This window comes from Macaca thibetana, chromosome 7 (genome assembly GCF_024542745.1).
Source record: "Macaca thibetana thibetana isolate TM-01 chromosome 7, ASM2454274v1, whole genome shotgun sequence".
Taxonomy (NCBI): domain Eukaryota; kingdom Metazoa; phylum Chordata; class Mammalia; order Primates; family Cercopithecidae; genus Macaca; species Macaca thibetana.
The window spans coordinates 118,211,947-118,230,368 of record NC_065584.1 but is presented as its reverse complement, the minus strand read 5'-3'; the positions used below and the strand labels follow the sequence as shown (position 1 = coordinate 118,230,368).

General features: G+C 43.5%; 1 protein-coding gene across 1 annotated transcript in view; it reads right to left on the bottom strand.

The window, feature by feature from the left end:
- The window catches only part of RYR3 (ryanodine receptor 3), a 566,751-nt gene that overhangs the window by 56,387 nt on the left and 491,942 nt on the right, over window positions 1-18,422 (bottom strand). The window contains exons 68-71 of the mRNA XM_050797588.1: window positions 10,632-10,719; window positions 9,525-9,617; window positions 672-842; window positions 284-343 (exon numbers count right to left, since the gene is read on the bottom strand). Coding sequence (XP_050653545.1) covers window positions 284-343; window positions 672-842; window positions 9,525-9,617; window positions 10,632-10,719 — 412 coding nt within the window. The remainder of the gene's footprint in view (window positions 1-283; window positions 344-671; window positions 843-9,524; window positions 9,618-10,631; window positions 10,720-18,422) is intronic.

Here is an 18,422-nt window from a genome sequence, read left to right as displayed (position 1 = left end):
TTGGAATAGATGCTTCATTGGACGCCTCTTTGCATCCTCTTTGTAATAGCTAAGCACAAACATTAAGGGCAAAACAACCCCAAAATTAAGGGCGGTTTATGTACCAGTAAATTTTGAAAACAATAATTATAAAAAGAGAGAGCTAGTCCTACCAATTAAACACAAATACCCCAAAACTGTTTTTGGAACATATAAGAAGCATGAGTAAAGGAAGTGAAAAGCCGGAAGATTCCAGCCGGAAGGAAAGCCCATGTAAGTTCTCGCTGCCGTCCCGAGTCATCACCTTTTCCTGCAAGTGCAAGTTGTTCCGCAGATGTTCTCGGACCTCTTCATCTGTGTCCCTCTGTGGAAAGAGATGTCACATTTTATTCCTGGAGATCACCATGGAACTGTCAAGTAGCATACGGGGATGTGTGGAGAGTCAAGGCACAGTTTTGCTGGGATCTTTATTAGAAGAATGAAAGAAAAACATTACAGAGATTTGTCCCATTGGGCACACACTGACTTCCAAACCAGTTTTAAAGATGAGGGCATGTTGCCTCCATACACATTAGTTTCTGCTCATCTGCTCCCCGCCCCCCCAGAGGAGGAGGACTAACCCTTCAGGGGCCGAACGCCTATCACGACACCACCTGGATCACACATTCAGCCCAGGCAGACAGGCAGCTTACATGGCCGTATCGCGATTTTGCGAGGGAGATCAGCTCCTGGTCGCCTGGAGTACACATATTCAAACCAATGGGCAGCATTTTCTTGAGTGCAGCCACGATGAGGGAGGTCTGGATGGAATACAAGTCTCCCCGCCGCTTTGTCTTCTTCCGCTCCTGGTCTTGTCCTCCAGACTAGTAGATGATGTTGAAATAAACAGAGAGGGGCTCAGTGATTCTCCCAAAGGAACGGCCTCCTGTCAGAGGCAGCCTGCCTCCTCGTGGCCCTGTCAGTATAGGCTGGGCCTTACTACACTTCAAAGGACAGTGAAAAGAATGTGTTGAACAAAGACGAATTAGGTAGCCATAAAAGACCAGCCATAACCCTGAGCCTTCTCCTTCTGCGCATGCACACAGAACCACATAACTACACACACATCACAGATGCCTATGGTCTTTGCTCACTCACTTCTGGACTGAACAAGTAAACTGGTGTTCACAAAAAGAATGATTTGGTAACTGACAAAAATGGCCCCGGAAAAGTTCTGAGAATTCTGATGCTGGGGAATCACTAAAAATGTGAAAGAGCATCCAGCACAGAATAATTGCTCTGTGTTTCCAAAGCTGAAGCTGGTGTTTTGGAGCACCTCACACAGCCTCCCCACCACGAGCCAATGCAAATTCTTACAGGAAAAGGAAAATCTAAAAGTAGGGCTTCTTTGGAATCCAGCTGAAGGAAAGTTAGGAGAAACACTGCAGACAGGAAAGAAAGGAACTCCTCAATCCATGGAAGCTCGTACCCATCTTTGGCTTATGCCTTCTCATCCTTTTCAGAGAGAGTTCACTCAGTGAAGTTGTGGGTTTAAGAGAGGAATCCAGGCCAGATGCGGGGGCTCACACCTGTAATTCCAGCACTTTGGGAGGCCGAGGCGGGTGGATCAACTGAGGTCAGGAGTTTGAGACCAGCCTGGGTAACATGGCAAAACGCCATCTCTACTAAACATACAAAAGTTAGTGGATGTGGTGGTGCATGCCTGTAACCCCAGCTACTCGGGAGGCTGAGGCAGGAGAATCGCTTGAACCCAGGAGGCGGAGGTTGCAGTGAGATGCGATCACGCCATTGCACTCCAGCCTGGGCAACAGAGCAAGACTCAGTCTCAACAACAACAACAACAAAACGTTGAAAAAAAAAAAAAAAGAGAGGAATCCAACGCACTGGGCTATGCCACAATAGCAGCCCTAGGCAACCCACTGAGAACCCTCAGCATCTCCAGCACAGGGAAATCACATGGTGGGTTCAGGTGGATTCAAGGAGACAAGGCTCTGCGGTGACTCAGTTTTCATGATTCCAGGTTCCAGAGAAGCAGAGCCACTCATGTGGTACGTGCTTGCAGGACTGGGCCTCAGTGGGCACCTGCGGGAAGTGGGGAGGGCTGGGTAGCCAGAAGCAAGTCAGGGACTCCAGGAAAGAAGGAAGTGGTGCTCACCAAAGTTTTGTGCTATGAGGTGCCATGGAGTGTTTGCAGCAATGAGGGGGCAGCACTGTGGTTTATCATGGCATACAGGTACAGGGCTCTGGGAGCACGCCAGATGCCTCCCCTGGAACTGGCATGCAAGACCTGGTCCTCCCAGGCTTGGGCAGAATTCATTTTATGGGAAAAGGCTTTTGGAAGAGAAGAGTAGGGTCAGAATTAACACTGTGTTGGGACTAATCTCTTTAAATTGCTTTCCAAAGGGCAAAAGAGTTTCAAAATTATTAATGGACGCTTTCAAGAAGAGTGTCAATTCTTTCAGCACTTGTGGTGGCTGCACTTTCAGGTGATTGCATCACAGTATCACCAAAACCACAGCAAAATCCCTGGCCAGCAGAACCCCAGTCTGGCCAAACATTGCCAGAAAATTCTGTTGGTTGCAGGGGTACCTTGTGTCCAGTGCTCCAAAACACCAGTCAGCCCCTGGACAGCAGTGGGAGGGGCAGTAAGAAATATAAACGGAGGGAAAGAAATGGGGTTAAGAGAAGGAGGCTCCTGGTGTTCCAGAAAACGGCAGGAAGGAAAAGCTGCCTCGCCCAGACTGTGCGTGTGCCGACGATCGCTGGCTGAGTGCTCGCGGAGCTCCTCACCATTCTACCACCAGGTTTCAAATTCTAAAGGTTGCGACTCAGGGAAAAACTCATTTATAGTCTACATTACCCTTGAAAATGTTTCAAATCATCCATAAAACATAGAACCTTGTTACGTGTAGATAAACTATGTGGTCTCACGTATATATACATGTAAAATATAAATGGTAATACACAGTATGCAATCGAACAAATATGCTCAAAAGTGTGACTATGTGGATTTGATTACACAATCTAAATTATTTCCTGCTCACTCTCTATTTGATTGGGCCGATCTCATGTTCTTCTAACCATAAATGCTGCATATGCAATATGACTCCAATGTGCCTGCTACATAAAACATCTATGATCCTCCCCAAACCCCTGAAATATTAACCAGTTTTGTAAATGAGACTGGGATTGCTCAGGGAAGTTAAGCAAGTTTTCCAAGATCACACAGCAAGTAAGCCTCTGAGCTATGCAGATGCAAGCCTATCTCGCCTGGGCTTCATCTTCCCTTCCTAAGAGCTGCATGTGCCCTGGTTCCTGTGCATCTCCACTTCTTCACTGCATAGTGTAGAGCGGAGGGTTTGGGAGAATGGCAGCTGACACACATTAATTAAGAGGAAGAGAAAATGTTCAGTTATAACCTGAAACTGTAACTGGGAAATTCTCTCAGGGTAGTCTTTGGAAGACTCTCTTTGAATCATGGGAGCCTTATACAGGAGGCAGGACATCTACAGTGTGAAAGGGCTGAGACCACTAATAAAAAAATAGGACTCTGACCCTGGGTAGCACCATGAGGAGTAGTGGGTTCTCAAGCCCTGTCAGTCATCCCTATCTCTGTTAGTGTGGTGGCTGCCGAGAGGGCAGCTGGAGAAGGGAGCAGAGATAGCAAGGAGACCTCGGTTAGGGTGAGGCTTGGCTGGCTTCCCAGGCTTCCCCATTCCAAGGGTGGGTAGGCCTACATTCACTCTTTGACAGGCAGTTGTCTTCCCTGGAGCAGGCCTGGGGGACCTCCAGGCGGGAAAATCCATTCTGTACCACCCCCATGGTGATCACAGTGCAGAGGGGGCCAGAGCCTGGCATCTCTAATACTAGGACAGAAAAGACACGTCATGCATTTGACCTGTACCTTTACTTGCATGGCCTGTGTGGAAAGACAAAAGAAAAGAAACAAGGAGAAGAGTCAGTCAGTAAAAGCAGAGCTCTAAGGCATAAGGCACTATATGTTAGTTACAGCTTCTCAGCCCCCATTTCTCAGCCAACACAACAGAAACTCAATGCTTCTGGAAGCCAGTTGAGCATGGCATGAAGAGCGAGTGGGAGGTTAAGATGGAGGTTAATTTGGTCAAAGGACTTACATCCAGACCAAGCAATCTACTTCTCAGGTAAGGTCAACCCAGAAGCAGCCCTCCAGAGTGTGTGGCACTCAGACCCGACCCAGGCTGGTCTTTAGATCTAGAGTGTTCTTGTAGGTGGCCAAATCTGAAGTCTCTGCCCTTCTACCTCCCTCCTTTCAGCTGGGTGGGCTATAGACAATCGGTCACATAACCAAAGGGCCCAATTTTCTTTCTTCCTTCTACCCACCACATTAGCAACTCCAGCACATCTGTGGCTACAGAGAGGGGAGAACTGAGCTAAGGGGCAATGCTTGTGCTTATGTTAAAAGAAGGTAGTGTAGGCCAGACACACTAGCTCATGCCTGTAATCCCAGAACTTTGGGAGGCCGAGGTGGGAAGATCACTTGAAGCTAGGAATTTGAGACCAGCCTGGGCAACATAGCCACTGTCTTTACCAAAAAAAAAAAAAAAAAAATTTCAGCTGGGTGTGGTGGTGGGTGCTATAGTCCCAGCTACTAGGGATGCTGAGGCAGGAGGATCACTTGAGCTCAAGAGTGCGAGGTTGCAGTGAGCTACGATCACACCACTGCACTCCAGACTGGGCAACAGAGGGACACCGTGTCTTTAAAAAAAAAAAAAAAAAAAAAAAAAAAAAAAAAAAGAAAAAGGAAGATTTATTAACAGAAAGTACTCCAGGAATAGCCAAAGTAATTCATGATCACCAAAAAACCTAAAAGATGCAGCATTTCCCTTCTTGTGCTACAACCTTTAAACATACCTTTGGTTGGGGCTACAGATTCTAATTTTATTTGTTCTGTCACATATTGCTAAGATTAGTTAACTCACTGCAATTTTCTAATGAAATGCTTTTTAAAAATTGGTGGTAGAAACATTTTATTTTCTTTCACTTTCTTCCTTTTTTTTTTTCTTAAGAGACAGGGTTTCACTATGTTGCCCAGGCTCTTACTGAACTCTTGGCCTCAAGTGATCCTCCCTCCTTAGCTTCCTAAAGTACTGGGATTACAGGTATGAGTCACCACACCGGCCCATGTTTTATTTTCTTAATAGGAATTTACAGATTCCTATACCTTCAAAATTGTTTCATCTCCCCACGCTTACATCATAAACTATCACCAGTAGTTAGCTTATAATCGGACAGTTGATTTTGTGTGTAGAACTTAAAAGACAGACACAGGCTTTTGTGGGGTAAGTGACTTTGGGGACACATCACAAGGGGACGGCACAGGGAGAGCTGGTGTCAGGCAGAATTCTGAACAAAGGCAAGCCCGGGCTATGGGAAGCTCTTGTCCCACTGAGAAGGTAACTGAAGCAATGACAAGTCAACCCAACATTAGACAGAGGAAAAGAAGACTTTCTGTCAGTCAGTCTGAGAATGAGAAGCAAGAGATAGAGTGAGAGGAGGGCAGGAGGGAAGGAAGAAATGGTGGAAAGAAGCAGAGGTGGAGAGAAGGGAGGGGAAGGGGGGAGAAAAGGGGAAGGCTGAAACGGGGGGGGGGAGGGGAGAGGAAGAGGATGAGTGTGTGTTCCCGTGTGCACGTTTATGAGAGAGAGACAGAGTACGCACACATGCCTGTGAGTACACAGCAGCAGTGCAAGAACAAAGGGAATAAAAACAAAAGGGAAGGCCGGGTGCGGTGGCTCACGCCTGTAATCCCAGCACTTTGGGAGGCTGAGGTGGGCAGATCATGAGGTCAGGAGATTGAGACCATCCTGGCTAACACGGTGAAACCCCGTCTCTACTAAAAATACAAAAAATTAGCCGGGCGAGGTGGCAGGCGCCTGTAGTCCCAGCTACTCGGGAGGCTGAGGCAGGAGAATGGCGTGAACCCGGGAGGCGGAGCTTGCAGTGAGCCGAGATGGCGCCACTGCACTCCAGCCTTGGCGACAGAGCGAGACTCCATCTCAAAAAAAAAAAAAAAAAAAAAAAAAAAGAGAAAAGTGGTAGGGGAGGGAATGAAAGAGGGAGAATGAGCAAGAAAATTCACTCACACATGTAAGTGTGAATGCCCTTGAAAAACTCAAAGATAGCTTCTAAAGTATTTCCTGTCCTTTTTCGATCCACTGAAATCATGCTTCACAGAGTGGAGTGGCTCTGAACTATGAGGCACTCTAATATTTCCTGCATCACGACACTTTTTTTTTATTTTATTGTTTATAACCTTGGTCAAGGAATTGGCATTTCTTGGGCTGAATACATTCTAACTTACCATTCCTTTCCGAGGAAGCTGCTGTCATTTTTCCAGAAACAAAAGAAATTTCAAAACCAAACAAAAAACACCTGCTCAGCTTAGTTACATTTAGCTTAACATACATTCGCAAACTGGTGTTATATACACAAAATATACAATGAGCTCTCACAAGCAAAATCTGCTTTGACTGCCCCAGAAAAATAACGTTATCTTTGAACTGACCTTCGACTCATCAAGTAGTTACAGCGAGGCTCACTGTATATTTTCTCCACTGCCTTTCCATTCACAATGGCATATATGGTGTGTGTGGCATAGGGCGTTCACATACACATAGCTCCACAAAGCCTGCCATATACACTGAGGCTAACTTCATTTTCACACCACCAGAATTCAGTTAAGAGTGGAGATAAAAGCAAATACAGGTCACTGTTCAGATCAGGTAGTAGAGAGAACATCTAATTGCGAGAAGGCAGATGCAATAGGGAGTCAACTGATGAGGAAGAATATTCCTCCCCTAACCCCTCAGTATGTACTTCCACATCCAAAAAATACCAGAAATGGCTATGAGTTACTGCTTATTGGAGGCATGGTATCTCTCTGTCTGAAATAATGCACTACATTTCTCAAATATTATTCTATCCTAGAGATACGGTTGAAACTGACTTTAAATCAGAACATCTTAGTAGAGCTGGGAGAAGTCAGGTAGTGAGCTCAACCCCATTCTGCAGATTGGAAAACTGGGACCCAGAGGAGTTAAGTGAATGATGCAAGGTGTAGCTCCAGCCAACAGCTGGGCCGGCGGAAGACTTAGCTTCCTTTCACGTTCTGGTGTATTTACCACTACACTGTGTCCAACTCAGGCAACAGGAACAACATGAACACTTGTTACCCTGAGGACCATGGCAAATAGTATTCAACATCTAGGGAGTGTCCTCTCTTCCATTCATTACACTGTAATTTTGACCCTATCCCATCTGGCTCAGAAATAATTGGCATATGATAACAATAGAAATGAAACAAAAGACTTTGCCTCTACAGACTAACCGGACCAGCAAGGAAGAGGCCCACCTTCTGAAAATGACCATCCTTTGTCAAGAAACAAACACCTCCTTTTCCTCATTCGGTGATGTGAATGAACAAAATGTCAGGTTAGTTTGTTAGTAGGTGGGTTTTAAAATGCCATTTTCTGTTACCTCATCTTTTCCAAATGTAAACCCAAGGACCTTCAGCATTCATTCATTACCAGAGGTTTGAGATGTCTTTGCCATTTCTGCTCATCCAGGATCCAAGTCCTGGTATCAGAGTCATTTCCATTCCTTTGGGATCGTTCCCTGACAATCTGGTTCAGTCTTGAGCCATTGAATCTACCCCAATTTGAAGATCGGGCCAGGAGCTGTGGCTCATGCCTGTAATCCCAGCACTCTGGGAGGACGAGGCAGGTGGATCACTTGAGGTCAGGAGTTCGAGACCAGCCTGGCCAACATGGCGAAACTCCACATCTCTACTAAAAATACAAAAATTAGCCGGGTGTGGTGACATGTGCCTGTAGCTCCAACTATTTGGGAGGCTGAGGCAGGAGAATTGCTTGAACCTGGGAGGCGGAGGTCACAGAGAGCTGAGATCATGCCACTGCACTCCAGTTGGGCAACAGAGTGAGACTCCATCTCAAAAAATTAAAAAAAAAAAAAAAGATAGTATGGAATCTGTCTGGGATTTATTGACTTTCTGTAGGTAGGTGAGTCAAAGAAGAGGCTGTGATACCTGTAAGACGACCTGCAGAGGCAACTTAAGATAAGCTAGCTGTCCCAGGAAGGTGGATGTGAAAAAACCCAACCTCATCTACATCATATGACAGTAGATGTGTTTACCAAAAGACAAATGCAAAATGAATTTTGGAAAATCAAATAAAACTAAAGTACAAAGGATCCCTCTGCAGCAAAGATTCCTCATGAAGATGATTGCTCTATTTTGTGTGTACGTAATTTTGTCTGTCAAACTTTATCAAGTAATGCATACTAAAAGTGTATAGAGTATACTATAAACTCTATCAGTCAACTTCTGCATGTTGGAAGAAATGTGCCAACATAAATAAAGGCAACAGAAAGCTCAGAATGATTGCAACTGACCAGAGTTAGTTATGCTTGCTGGAGCTCCAGGTGCTAAAGTTTTCGTTTTCGGTGTCATACCAGCCCCTTGTCTGCAGCTTATATATAAGACCTCCATCCCAAATGGTTATTTGGAAAGATGCCCAAGGGCTTTGTTACAAACCCATGATTCTCATCTTTCCAGAGTTGACTTTTACTTCTGAGGGTCCCCATGCACACTCCACCTTGATGTTCCTCAAGGGCAGCACTGTACCAGCAATGACAGAGATGCACATCTCAGGTATTACATGTCACTCATACTTGACATATAAAATCAACCCTCATTGAGGCACATTTCTCGGGGATACGGAGTCAAGGGTAAGAAACATAACATTTAAGTAGGCTTTGATTTTGAATGTACACTTGGAGTATGTCTGAGAAGTCTCTTAAATCAAAATAAAGAAGCCTCCGTGTGCAGAGCTGACGTAAGAGGAGCTGGGAGGCTAAGTTGTGCCGCTTGTATTCCTGCTATGCTCTCTCTCTAGGTTACTCCTTCTTCAGACAGAGGTCTGATATGCCCTTTCTCAAACATTTCCTTAAGGAAATGGACAAATGTTTGGCTTTCTGAGTACAACTGTCATGAAAAAGAAACAGAAGGCATTAAGAGATCAACACAGCTGAAATACAACAGGTATTGAATATTACAGATAGGAGGAAAACAAGCATGATGTAAGAGTACGTGCTGTCAAAATCTACAAAGCAAGGTAATTTTTTCCTAGCTATCAAGAGGTGGCTCTAGGCATGTGTATTTCTGTATCCTCACTACACAGGAAGTAGTTCTATTTTAAAACCACTAACAGCAGCTTTTGTTTTGGAGACCTCTCAAATGCCTTAGGCAAGTCGTGAAACTTAAGCTTTTTGACATACAAGCAGCTATTTATTCATAAAATGTGATGACCACGCTTATTTGAGAGCAGTTTCTTCTGGCTCGTTCTCAAAGAAACAGCAGCAGAGACTGTTGGTTATATAGTTTGACCTAAATGCAGTACAGTGTTAATCCCCAGAAAATATGAAATAGATCCAAGTCATGGCTGAGGTTAAGGTTGAAGAGTTTTTGGAATTGATTTCTAAGGACTTACTTTTGACATCTTGCTTTTGCTGTCTCCAGTTAAAAATGCCAAATTATTAATTTCATTCTGAATCACAAAATTTTGCTCTTCCCTCTTGAAGTTCTAAGTGGGAAAGAATTGAAAAAGCAAACATTACAAGAAAGTTCTGTAAACCAAAAATAAGATTCTAAGCTCCCCATGTAATTGAATAGACCCCTCCTCTCAGCCAAGGTGATTCCAAAGACACCTGAAAAACTAATTCATCCGTGATGGGAAGAGGGGGTCAGGCATGTCTCACTATACCCTCTCCCTTTTAGAGTTTAGGCATATGACCAGCATTAACATTAAAATAGAGATCTTAAGACTGACAGAATACTCTTGGTAGCAATAAGACACCAAATTCCAACCTGACTCTAGTATAGCATCACAAGACAGAGAGCAGGCCCTGAAGGAAATAAAAATATTTTACCCCAAAATATATTTATTTGACATATTTTGAAAACGCTCTGCATAGCTGTCTCTCCTGTGGGGAAAATTCACATTCTATAAAGAATACCCTTCCCTTTCCAGGTCTTTTCCTGATCTTCAAGAGATTAAATGAGAGTCTAGCACCTTGGAAATGTCTGAATATGAAACATTTGTCAGCTGTTGTCTCTATGGGTGGCCACGCAGGAGACTTCATCTACATAATAAGAATGTTGGTCTCCACAATCTTTTGTCTTAACTCAGATACTGTTTCTATTGATTCCAGGTTTTTAGATAATAACTCTTTCTGATTGACAATTGTCAATCAGAAAATCTTTGAATCCACCTATGACCCGGACGCCCACTACCTACCCCTGTTAAGATGTCCTGCCTTTCCGGGCTGAACCAAGGTATACTTTACATTTATTGATTTACACCTCTGTCAGTAACTTCTGTCCCGCTGAAGTGTATAAAGTCAAGCTGTAACCCAACCACCTTGGGCGCATGTTCTCAGGACCTCCTGAGGCAGGGTCATGGGTCATGGTCCTCACATATGGCTCAGAATACATCTCTTCGAATATTTTACAGCGTTTGACTTTTTATCATCAACGGTTTTCCAAGGTCTGCAGCTTTCACAGCCATTCTAAACCCAGGGCCCAAATGTGTTCTTACGTGAGATTTACACCACAGGATGAAGACTTCTGCCACCATGCGGAAGAGCTGGTCAGAATCAGCATCAGGGCTTTTCAGCCAGTTAGATCTGGGTCCAAAAGTACATGAATAGGCATTTGAAAATCAGTAGGGATTAAAGTATTCACACCCTAAAAATTATACCAACACTGTCGACAAGCATTTATCCAGATCATACTGCATTCTCATATGAAAACAATAATCAGGGAGACTAAATAGCAATATATTCCTTAAACATTTAGAAATAGGCACATAATGACAGTAGATTTCTTGAAGGATCTACGATAATTATTTCCATCTGCCAAAGGATTCAAGAATTACCTTAGCAAACTGATGTCAGATATCAACATTTCAAAATGGTCAAAAGTAGGTTATGTTTTTTCTTTAAACTGATTAGTAGGTTAAGCTCTAAGTTTTGGGAGATGCTTCCCTTCATATATAAGGCTAGCAAAGGTAGGCAAGTCTTGGTCGCTATGACATCTAACCTTGTCCTTGACATTTGTCATCGTCAAACCTCTGAAATTCTGAGCACTCTCAACAGTTCACGTCCCACCCCTTTTCCTTTAAAGCCAGTTTTATCAATGAAATTTTGTAAGATAGTATGTTTTTCACTGTGATTTGAAGTGTATAAGCAGAGATCAATTATCCTTATCTATGCCCTCTAAAATGGTTTGAAGATTCCCTATAAATAAGCATTATTCATAAAAAAAAAATAGACTAGTTAAGAAATTTTGCAGTAGCACCAAGAAGGCTGAACTGCAGTTTCAGGAATTCAGTCCTTTCTGTAAGCTGTCTTGCAGTGAAGTAGCTTACATATTCAAATTAAATTATACTTCCAAGGGCTGGGTAAGTTGCCATTTTCAAATGTCTACAGAGACATGAAACTAACTGAAACAAACAAACAAAAAAAACCCCACTGTTTCTCTGCTCAGCACTTCTGACATCAAACATGTGGGGGTTTTCTCACATAAAACAATTCTTCAACTCTTCAGACACTGACTGAATGACCTACACTTCAAATATGACACTAACTACCTGGAGTTAGTGCAGGCCCCACAGGTTAAGGGCTCAGACCCACAAGCCTGCCCCTCACTTCAGATGCCGGTCTCAAGCCCCAGGTTGTGACCTGTACTTCTGACCAATTGGCTACAACCAACCCCTTCACTGGGTTCAATAATTTGCTAGAACAGCTCACAGAACTCAGTAAAATACTGGATTTACTATTACCAGTTTATTATAAAGGACACAACCAAGGAATAGCTGAATGAAAGAAATGCATAGGGCAAGGCATAGGGGAAGTGGCAGGGAGCTTTCATGCCTTCTCCAGACACACCACCTTCCCAAAACCTTCGTGTGTTCAGCAACATGGACGTCTCCAAACCCCATAGCTTAGGGTTTTGTTCTGTGGTGGCTCCATGATCTAGGCATGATTGGTGAAACCACTGGCCACTGGTTATTAAACTCAATATGCAGCCCCTCTCCCCTCCCCAGAGGTTAGGGGAGGGTAAATGGTGGTGGGGCTCAGAGTCCCCACCCTCTAACTGCAGAGCTGGTACATCTGGCAGCCAGTCTCCATTCTCCAAGAGTCACCTCATTAGAATAAACTCAGGTATGGTCGAAAGGGGCTTATTATGAATAACAGAAGATGCTCCTTTCACCCCTTTCCCTCAGGAAATTCCATGAGTTTTAGGAGCTCTGTGCCAGGAAGCAGGGATGAAGAGCAAATACATATTTATTATATCGCAATATCAGAGTGACACAAGTTAAACTATTGTCTTTCTTAAGGTAAAAAAATTTGCGTCTCAAAATGGTCTGAAAAACCTGATGCCTCTTGCCCCATGTAGGGTAACAGCTACCAAAAGCCAGTTCCCTAAGCTCTAGGACATCAGACTGAATTGTGGGTAGCCTGTACCTCCTACCCATTCGTGAGGAGCACCAGGCTAAGAAATATAAAGACTCATGAGGCCAAGATCACTTTGGGATCCTTCTCTTATCTCCTGAGTTCCTTACTGCCCTTGGTTCCAGTCTCAGGGACATTCTTATCTAATCTCTCTTGTTTTCAGATTCAAGCAGCCTCTCCTTTATATAGCTGGCATTGCTGCCCAATACTCATTCTCCTCTTCTTCCATAGTAACAAACCCCATTTTGTTCAGGGTGGCACTGTGCCCTGCTAAAGATCACATTACCCAGCTTCCCTTGAGCTACAGCTATGTAACTAAGTTCTGATCAATACGATGAATGCAGAAGTTGTTGGATGGGCCTCCTGGAAATAAATCTCTAGGAAGGGATCAGATAGCTGAAGGTGCCTTTTGCCTTTCTCCTGTTGATTTCCTACTTCCTGTCTGGAATGAAAATATGATGGATGGAACTCTAATTGGCTTATTATATCATAAAGTAACTTCAAAGATGGAAGGCAATGTTGAGGATATAAAGACAAAGGAATGAGGCTGGGCACGGTGGCTCACACCTGTAATCCCAGCACTTTGAGAGGCCGAGGCGGGTGGATTACTTGAGGTCAGGAGTTCGAGACCAGCCCGGCCAATGTGGTGAAACCCTGTCTCTACTAAAAAAAAAAAAAAAAATACAAAAATTAGCTGGGCAAGGTGGTGGGCACCTGTAATCTCAGCTACTCAGGAGGCTGAGGCAGGAGAGTCGCTTGAGCCCGGGAGGCAGAGGTTGCAGCGAGCACCGAGATTGTGCCATTGCACCCCAGCCTGGGCCACAGAGCAAGACTCGGTCTCGAAAAATAAATAAATAAATAAATAAAGACAAAGGAATGAGGCTTTCTAACGAGGAACAATATTGGCCCTAGCTGAGCTATCTTTGGACTTCTTTTCTGTGTGAGATTAAATTTCTCATTTGTTTAAGCCACTATAGCCAATTCTCCATTATAAGCAGCCAAATGCAATTCAAACTTGAGGCTTGAAGTTGGCAATGCTTTCTGATTTCTTTCCTATTGATTTTTCAGGGTCAAATGTCAAATTTTATCAGAACTACCAGCTGCTCACTCCTTAGTGTTTTGGTTTAAATGAGCTTCATAGGTTTTCGAGACGCCTTCAGTGGGAAAAGGTGAGGGTCATATCCTATCTAGCCAAGGAAAAGCACAGCCACAGGTACTGTGAGGAGCAAGAGCATCAGGAACAAACTCTTGAGTAACTGTGGTTTCCTGGTGGGAGAAGGAGGAGGATTTTTATCTTCTTGCCTTCGTGTGAGAATGCAGTTTCAGCTGAACATATTTTTCTTTGGCCACCCCTCTTCTAAGAGGCAGATATTTGCTCTTTATCTCGACTGAGGTTCTTTCTTCAAGTTCAGAGTGATAAGTGCAATGAAAAACATCTCATTAAAGGTTTCCCCTAGGCACACAAGTCAAGGAAGGTATTTGTGGGAGCACGGAAGATTCTGACCCAGCTTTTCATATTCACTCATACCCTCTCTACCCCCAATTAACGCAACAAGGTGCTTCTCCTGCTTGATCCCAGCCTCCTATGGGATCCACCATCTCTGTCAATATTTAGTCGCTTTTCTTGTAGATACCTAGCTGATCTGTGGGTCTCTTTTAACATCCGCGCTGCTTGTCAAAAGGCAATTGGAAAACTCAAGGCTGTAGGCAGAGAAGAAGGCTGGGTTTAGAGGTAACCATCAGAGAGTCTGCCATATCCCTCGAATAAGGTGCATTGTCCTCATTAAGTAATTTCTCATCCCTCAGCTCCATCCAACCCTTCTGAATCTCCAGTGTCTATTATTCTACACTCTATGTCCACGTGGACACATTATTCAGCTCCCACTAAGTGAGAACATGTGGTATTTGACTTTCTGTTTCTGAGTTGTCTCATTTAAGATAATGGCCTCCAATCCATCCACATTACTACAAAAGACACGCTTTCATTCTTTTTAATCACTAAACAGTATTCCACTGTGTGTGTGTATGCGTATCCCACTTTTTTTTAAATGCAGGCATCCACTGATGGATGCTTGGGTTGATATCATCTCTCTGCTGTCGTGAATAGTGCTGCAATAAACATATGAGTGCAAGTATCTACTCGATATAATGATTTCTTTTCCTTTGGGTAGATACCTAGCAGCGAGACTGCTGGATTGAATAGTGGTTCTATTTTTAGTTCTTTGAGAAATTTCCATACTATTTTCCAGAGAGGTTTTCGTATTGGGTGATGGTTACACTAAAAGTCCAGACTTTGCCACTAAGCAATGTATCTATGTAACAAAACTGTACTTGTACCCCTTAACTTTATAACAACAACCAAAGGAGCAGCAGCAACCCAAGTGGATGAAATAACTGAGCACAGTCGCAGAAAAAAACAAGAAGCATAGGAACAGAATCCTGGATGGTGGCAGGAGTATGGAGACTTAGACTTTCATTTTCAAAAACTCAAATGGGGCCGGGCGCAGTGGCTCATGCCTATAATCCCAGCACTTTGGGAGGCTGAGGCGGGTGGATCACCTGAGGTCAGGACTTCAAGACCAGCCTGATCAACATGGCAAAACCCCGTCTCTACTAAAAATACAAAATTAGCCAGGTGTAGTGACGCATGCCTGTAATCCCAGCTACTCGGAAGGCTGAGGCAGGAGAATCACTGGAACCCGGGAGGTGGAGGTTGCAGTGAGCCGAGATCGCGCCGCTGCATTCCAGCCTGGGCGACAGAGCGAGACTTTGTCCCTCCCCAAAGAAACAAAAACAAACAAACAAACAAAAACAAAACAAAACAAAAACAACGGGTAAATGATCAGGGTTTGAAAGAAAATAAAGCCACGCTCCTGTGTTCACGGTCAGCATGGCTACTTCGGAGGTAAGGGCTTTTTACAGCTTTGTTCCAAAGCCTCCCCCAGAGGCCCAAGCCTGAGGTAGTTGCTGCATGGGATTTACTCTAACGCCCTTCAACAGTTTGAGACAGGTTTTCACCAAAAATCTCACTATTTAAAGTTCAATGCTAAGTTCCAAATATTTCTGACTCTCAGGAAGGGGCCTAGGAAAATGATTGCCTTTTAGAAAGAGAGACTTGTTTAGGCCGGGTGCAGTGGCTCACTCCTGTAATCCCAGCACTTTGGGAGGCAGAGGCGGGCAGATCACCTGAGGTCAGGAGTTCAAGACCAGCCTGACCAACATGGTGAAACCCTGTCTCTACTAAAAATACAAAAAAATTAGCCAGGCATGGTGGTGTGTACCTGTAGTCCCAGCTACTCAGGAGCCTGAAGCAGGAGAATAGCCTGAACCTGGGAGGCAGAGGTTACAGTGAGCCAAGATCATGCCACTGCACTCCAGCCTGGGCAATAGAGTGAGACTCTGTCTTAAAAAAAAAAGAGAGAGAGACTTAATACATCTTGACTTTTATCTCCTGGCATGAGGAAGCAAAGCACTTATGTGCCCCCCACTGAGTACACCACAACTGGTTCTTGCTTATTCTGGGTCAGCTTCAGGTTGGACACTGATCAACAGAAGCCGCTCTTCAGAAGAGTATTCCAGACACCAAAGAAACTTTACACACTGCTGTGGCAGGGCAGAAAAGAGCACAAAGGTTTAATATGACAAGAAAAAGCAGGGAAGAGGAAAGCCCAAGATGGCTCTGTTACATATTTAAAGAGCTGCCACAAGAGGGATTAGAGGAATTTTGTGTGGTTCTGGAGAGTAAAATTAGAGCTGATAGGTAGGAGTTATCCTCTGAGCTCAAATGGTTTGAACTGTCTGAAACCGGAATGGGACTGCATGCATGGCAATGCTGTCCCTCTCGTCTTTTGCCCTCCACTTTTCCCAATAACCAGAGGCAGAAAGTCACGATAGGGAAAAGGAAGGGGTATTTCTCCATCCACTGGGAGGTAAGATGAGGTGACCTCTAACAACCCTGCCAAGGCCACGATTCCGTAATTCAAAGCCAGCTAATTTTTTGGATGAAGAGAGGACCTGAAGAAAGTAAAGGCACTCATGTTGGAAGGCTGTATTTCCCAGCACAGCTCATATGACCGTGATGCTCTGGGAAGAAAAGCGGGATTGAATGAATTAATGATGATCTCAAAGACTCTCTGACATTGCCATTTTTAGCAACTGTCAAACACTGCATAAGTATAACATACTCTGTCTTGAGTCTTGATCGTCAATAGTGACAAATGCAATTAAAGAGCTATTCCAGGAGCAACTTTACTCTACTTTTATTTTTCACTTCAAATTCTGGCAATTTCCTTCTCTACACTGCTAACATTATTATGATGGGGAAATGACTAAAATGACCCTCAAAAAAGCAGGGGTTTTTTTGTGTGTGAAAATGACTACAATTTCCCATAGATAGGTAAGGAAAGAAAAGATTTTATATATATTATATATATATATATATAGAGAGAGAGAGAGAGAGAGAGAAAGAGAGAGAGAGTGTATGTGTGTGTGTGTGTGTGTAAGGTGTTGTTGTAAAGTGTTTCTATTGGAATGCTAAATATAAGTAATCTTAATTAGGTTATTTTAAATAGTAAGTACAATTTGCCTCATAAAATAAATTAAAATAAATGCTAAAATGAGTATATCCAGGCCCATTTCTTGCCCGTGGCAGAATGGGTTACCACTCAAAAGTTACCAATATTCCCCCAAATATTTCTGCATCCCTTCAATATCTATAATGGGTACCTTAAAATTAAACATTTTCAAATTTGTATTTTAGGGTTTTAAATTTCAGAAGGGTATGGTATAATAAAAATATATATTAGTCTTTGCCTCTGTTTCCTGGCACAGAGCTACTAGAACTCGTGGAATTTCCTGAGTAATAGGAGTTTCTTTTGTTATATATAACGAGCACCTTTGACCATACCTGGGTTTATGCTAATGAAGTGACCCTTGAGTGGGGAAGGGCTAGGTAGCTTCAGGATGGCACTAGTTGCTAGAAAGACCAAGCACATGGTTAGAGGGTTGGAACTTTCAGCCTCACTCCCTACCTCTGGGGAGAGAGGAGGTGCTGAAGATTGGGTTCGATCTCAATCACCAATGGCCAATGATTTATCAATGAAACTTACATAAAAGCTCGTACGATGAAATGCAGGGAGCCTACAGGTTGGTAAACACATCGATGGGCTGGGAGGGTGGTGTGTGCCAGGGTGGACACAGAGGTTCTGCACTCCCCTACGCCCATACATTTCCCTATGCGTCTCTTCCATTTGAATGTTCCTGAGTTGATTCTTTTCTAACAAGCCTGTAATTGTTAATGTGCTTTCCCGAGTTCTATAAGCTATTCCAGTGAATTATCAGATTTGAGTGAATTATCAAACCAGGTCATGAGAACCATGGGATTTGCAGTTCGTTGGGCAGAAGTGTGAGTAGCCTGGGCAACTCATTTGTGGCTGGTGTCTGAAATGGAACAGTCTTGCAGAACTGAGCCCTTAACCTGTGGGATCTGCACTAACTCTGCATAGTTACTGTCAGAATTAAATTGGATTGTTGGATACCCAATTGGTGCTGGAGAACTGGAGAATGGACTTGGACAACTGACACATATTTGGTTGCAGAGAAAAAAGCAACAAAACCCACAAATAGGGTAAGGATCATACTATAAGATACAGTGAAAATGTCTGTGTTCACCCTATCAATAGCTTTATGATTTTACAGACTTATATTCCCACAAGCCTTCACATTTCTCATATAATTGATGTTTAATTATTTATTTTGACTCAGCTAAATTCTGTGCACCAAATGAACATTGGGGAAAGAGTGACTTACATTAAAAATTTCTCTTATGACATGAATTAATTTTCCTAATTATGACATTAGAGACTTTCAACCTT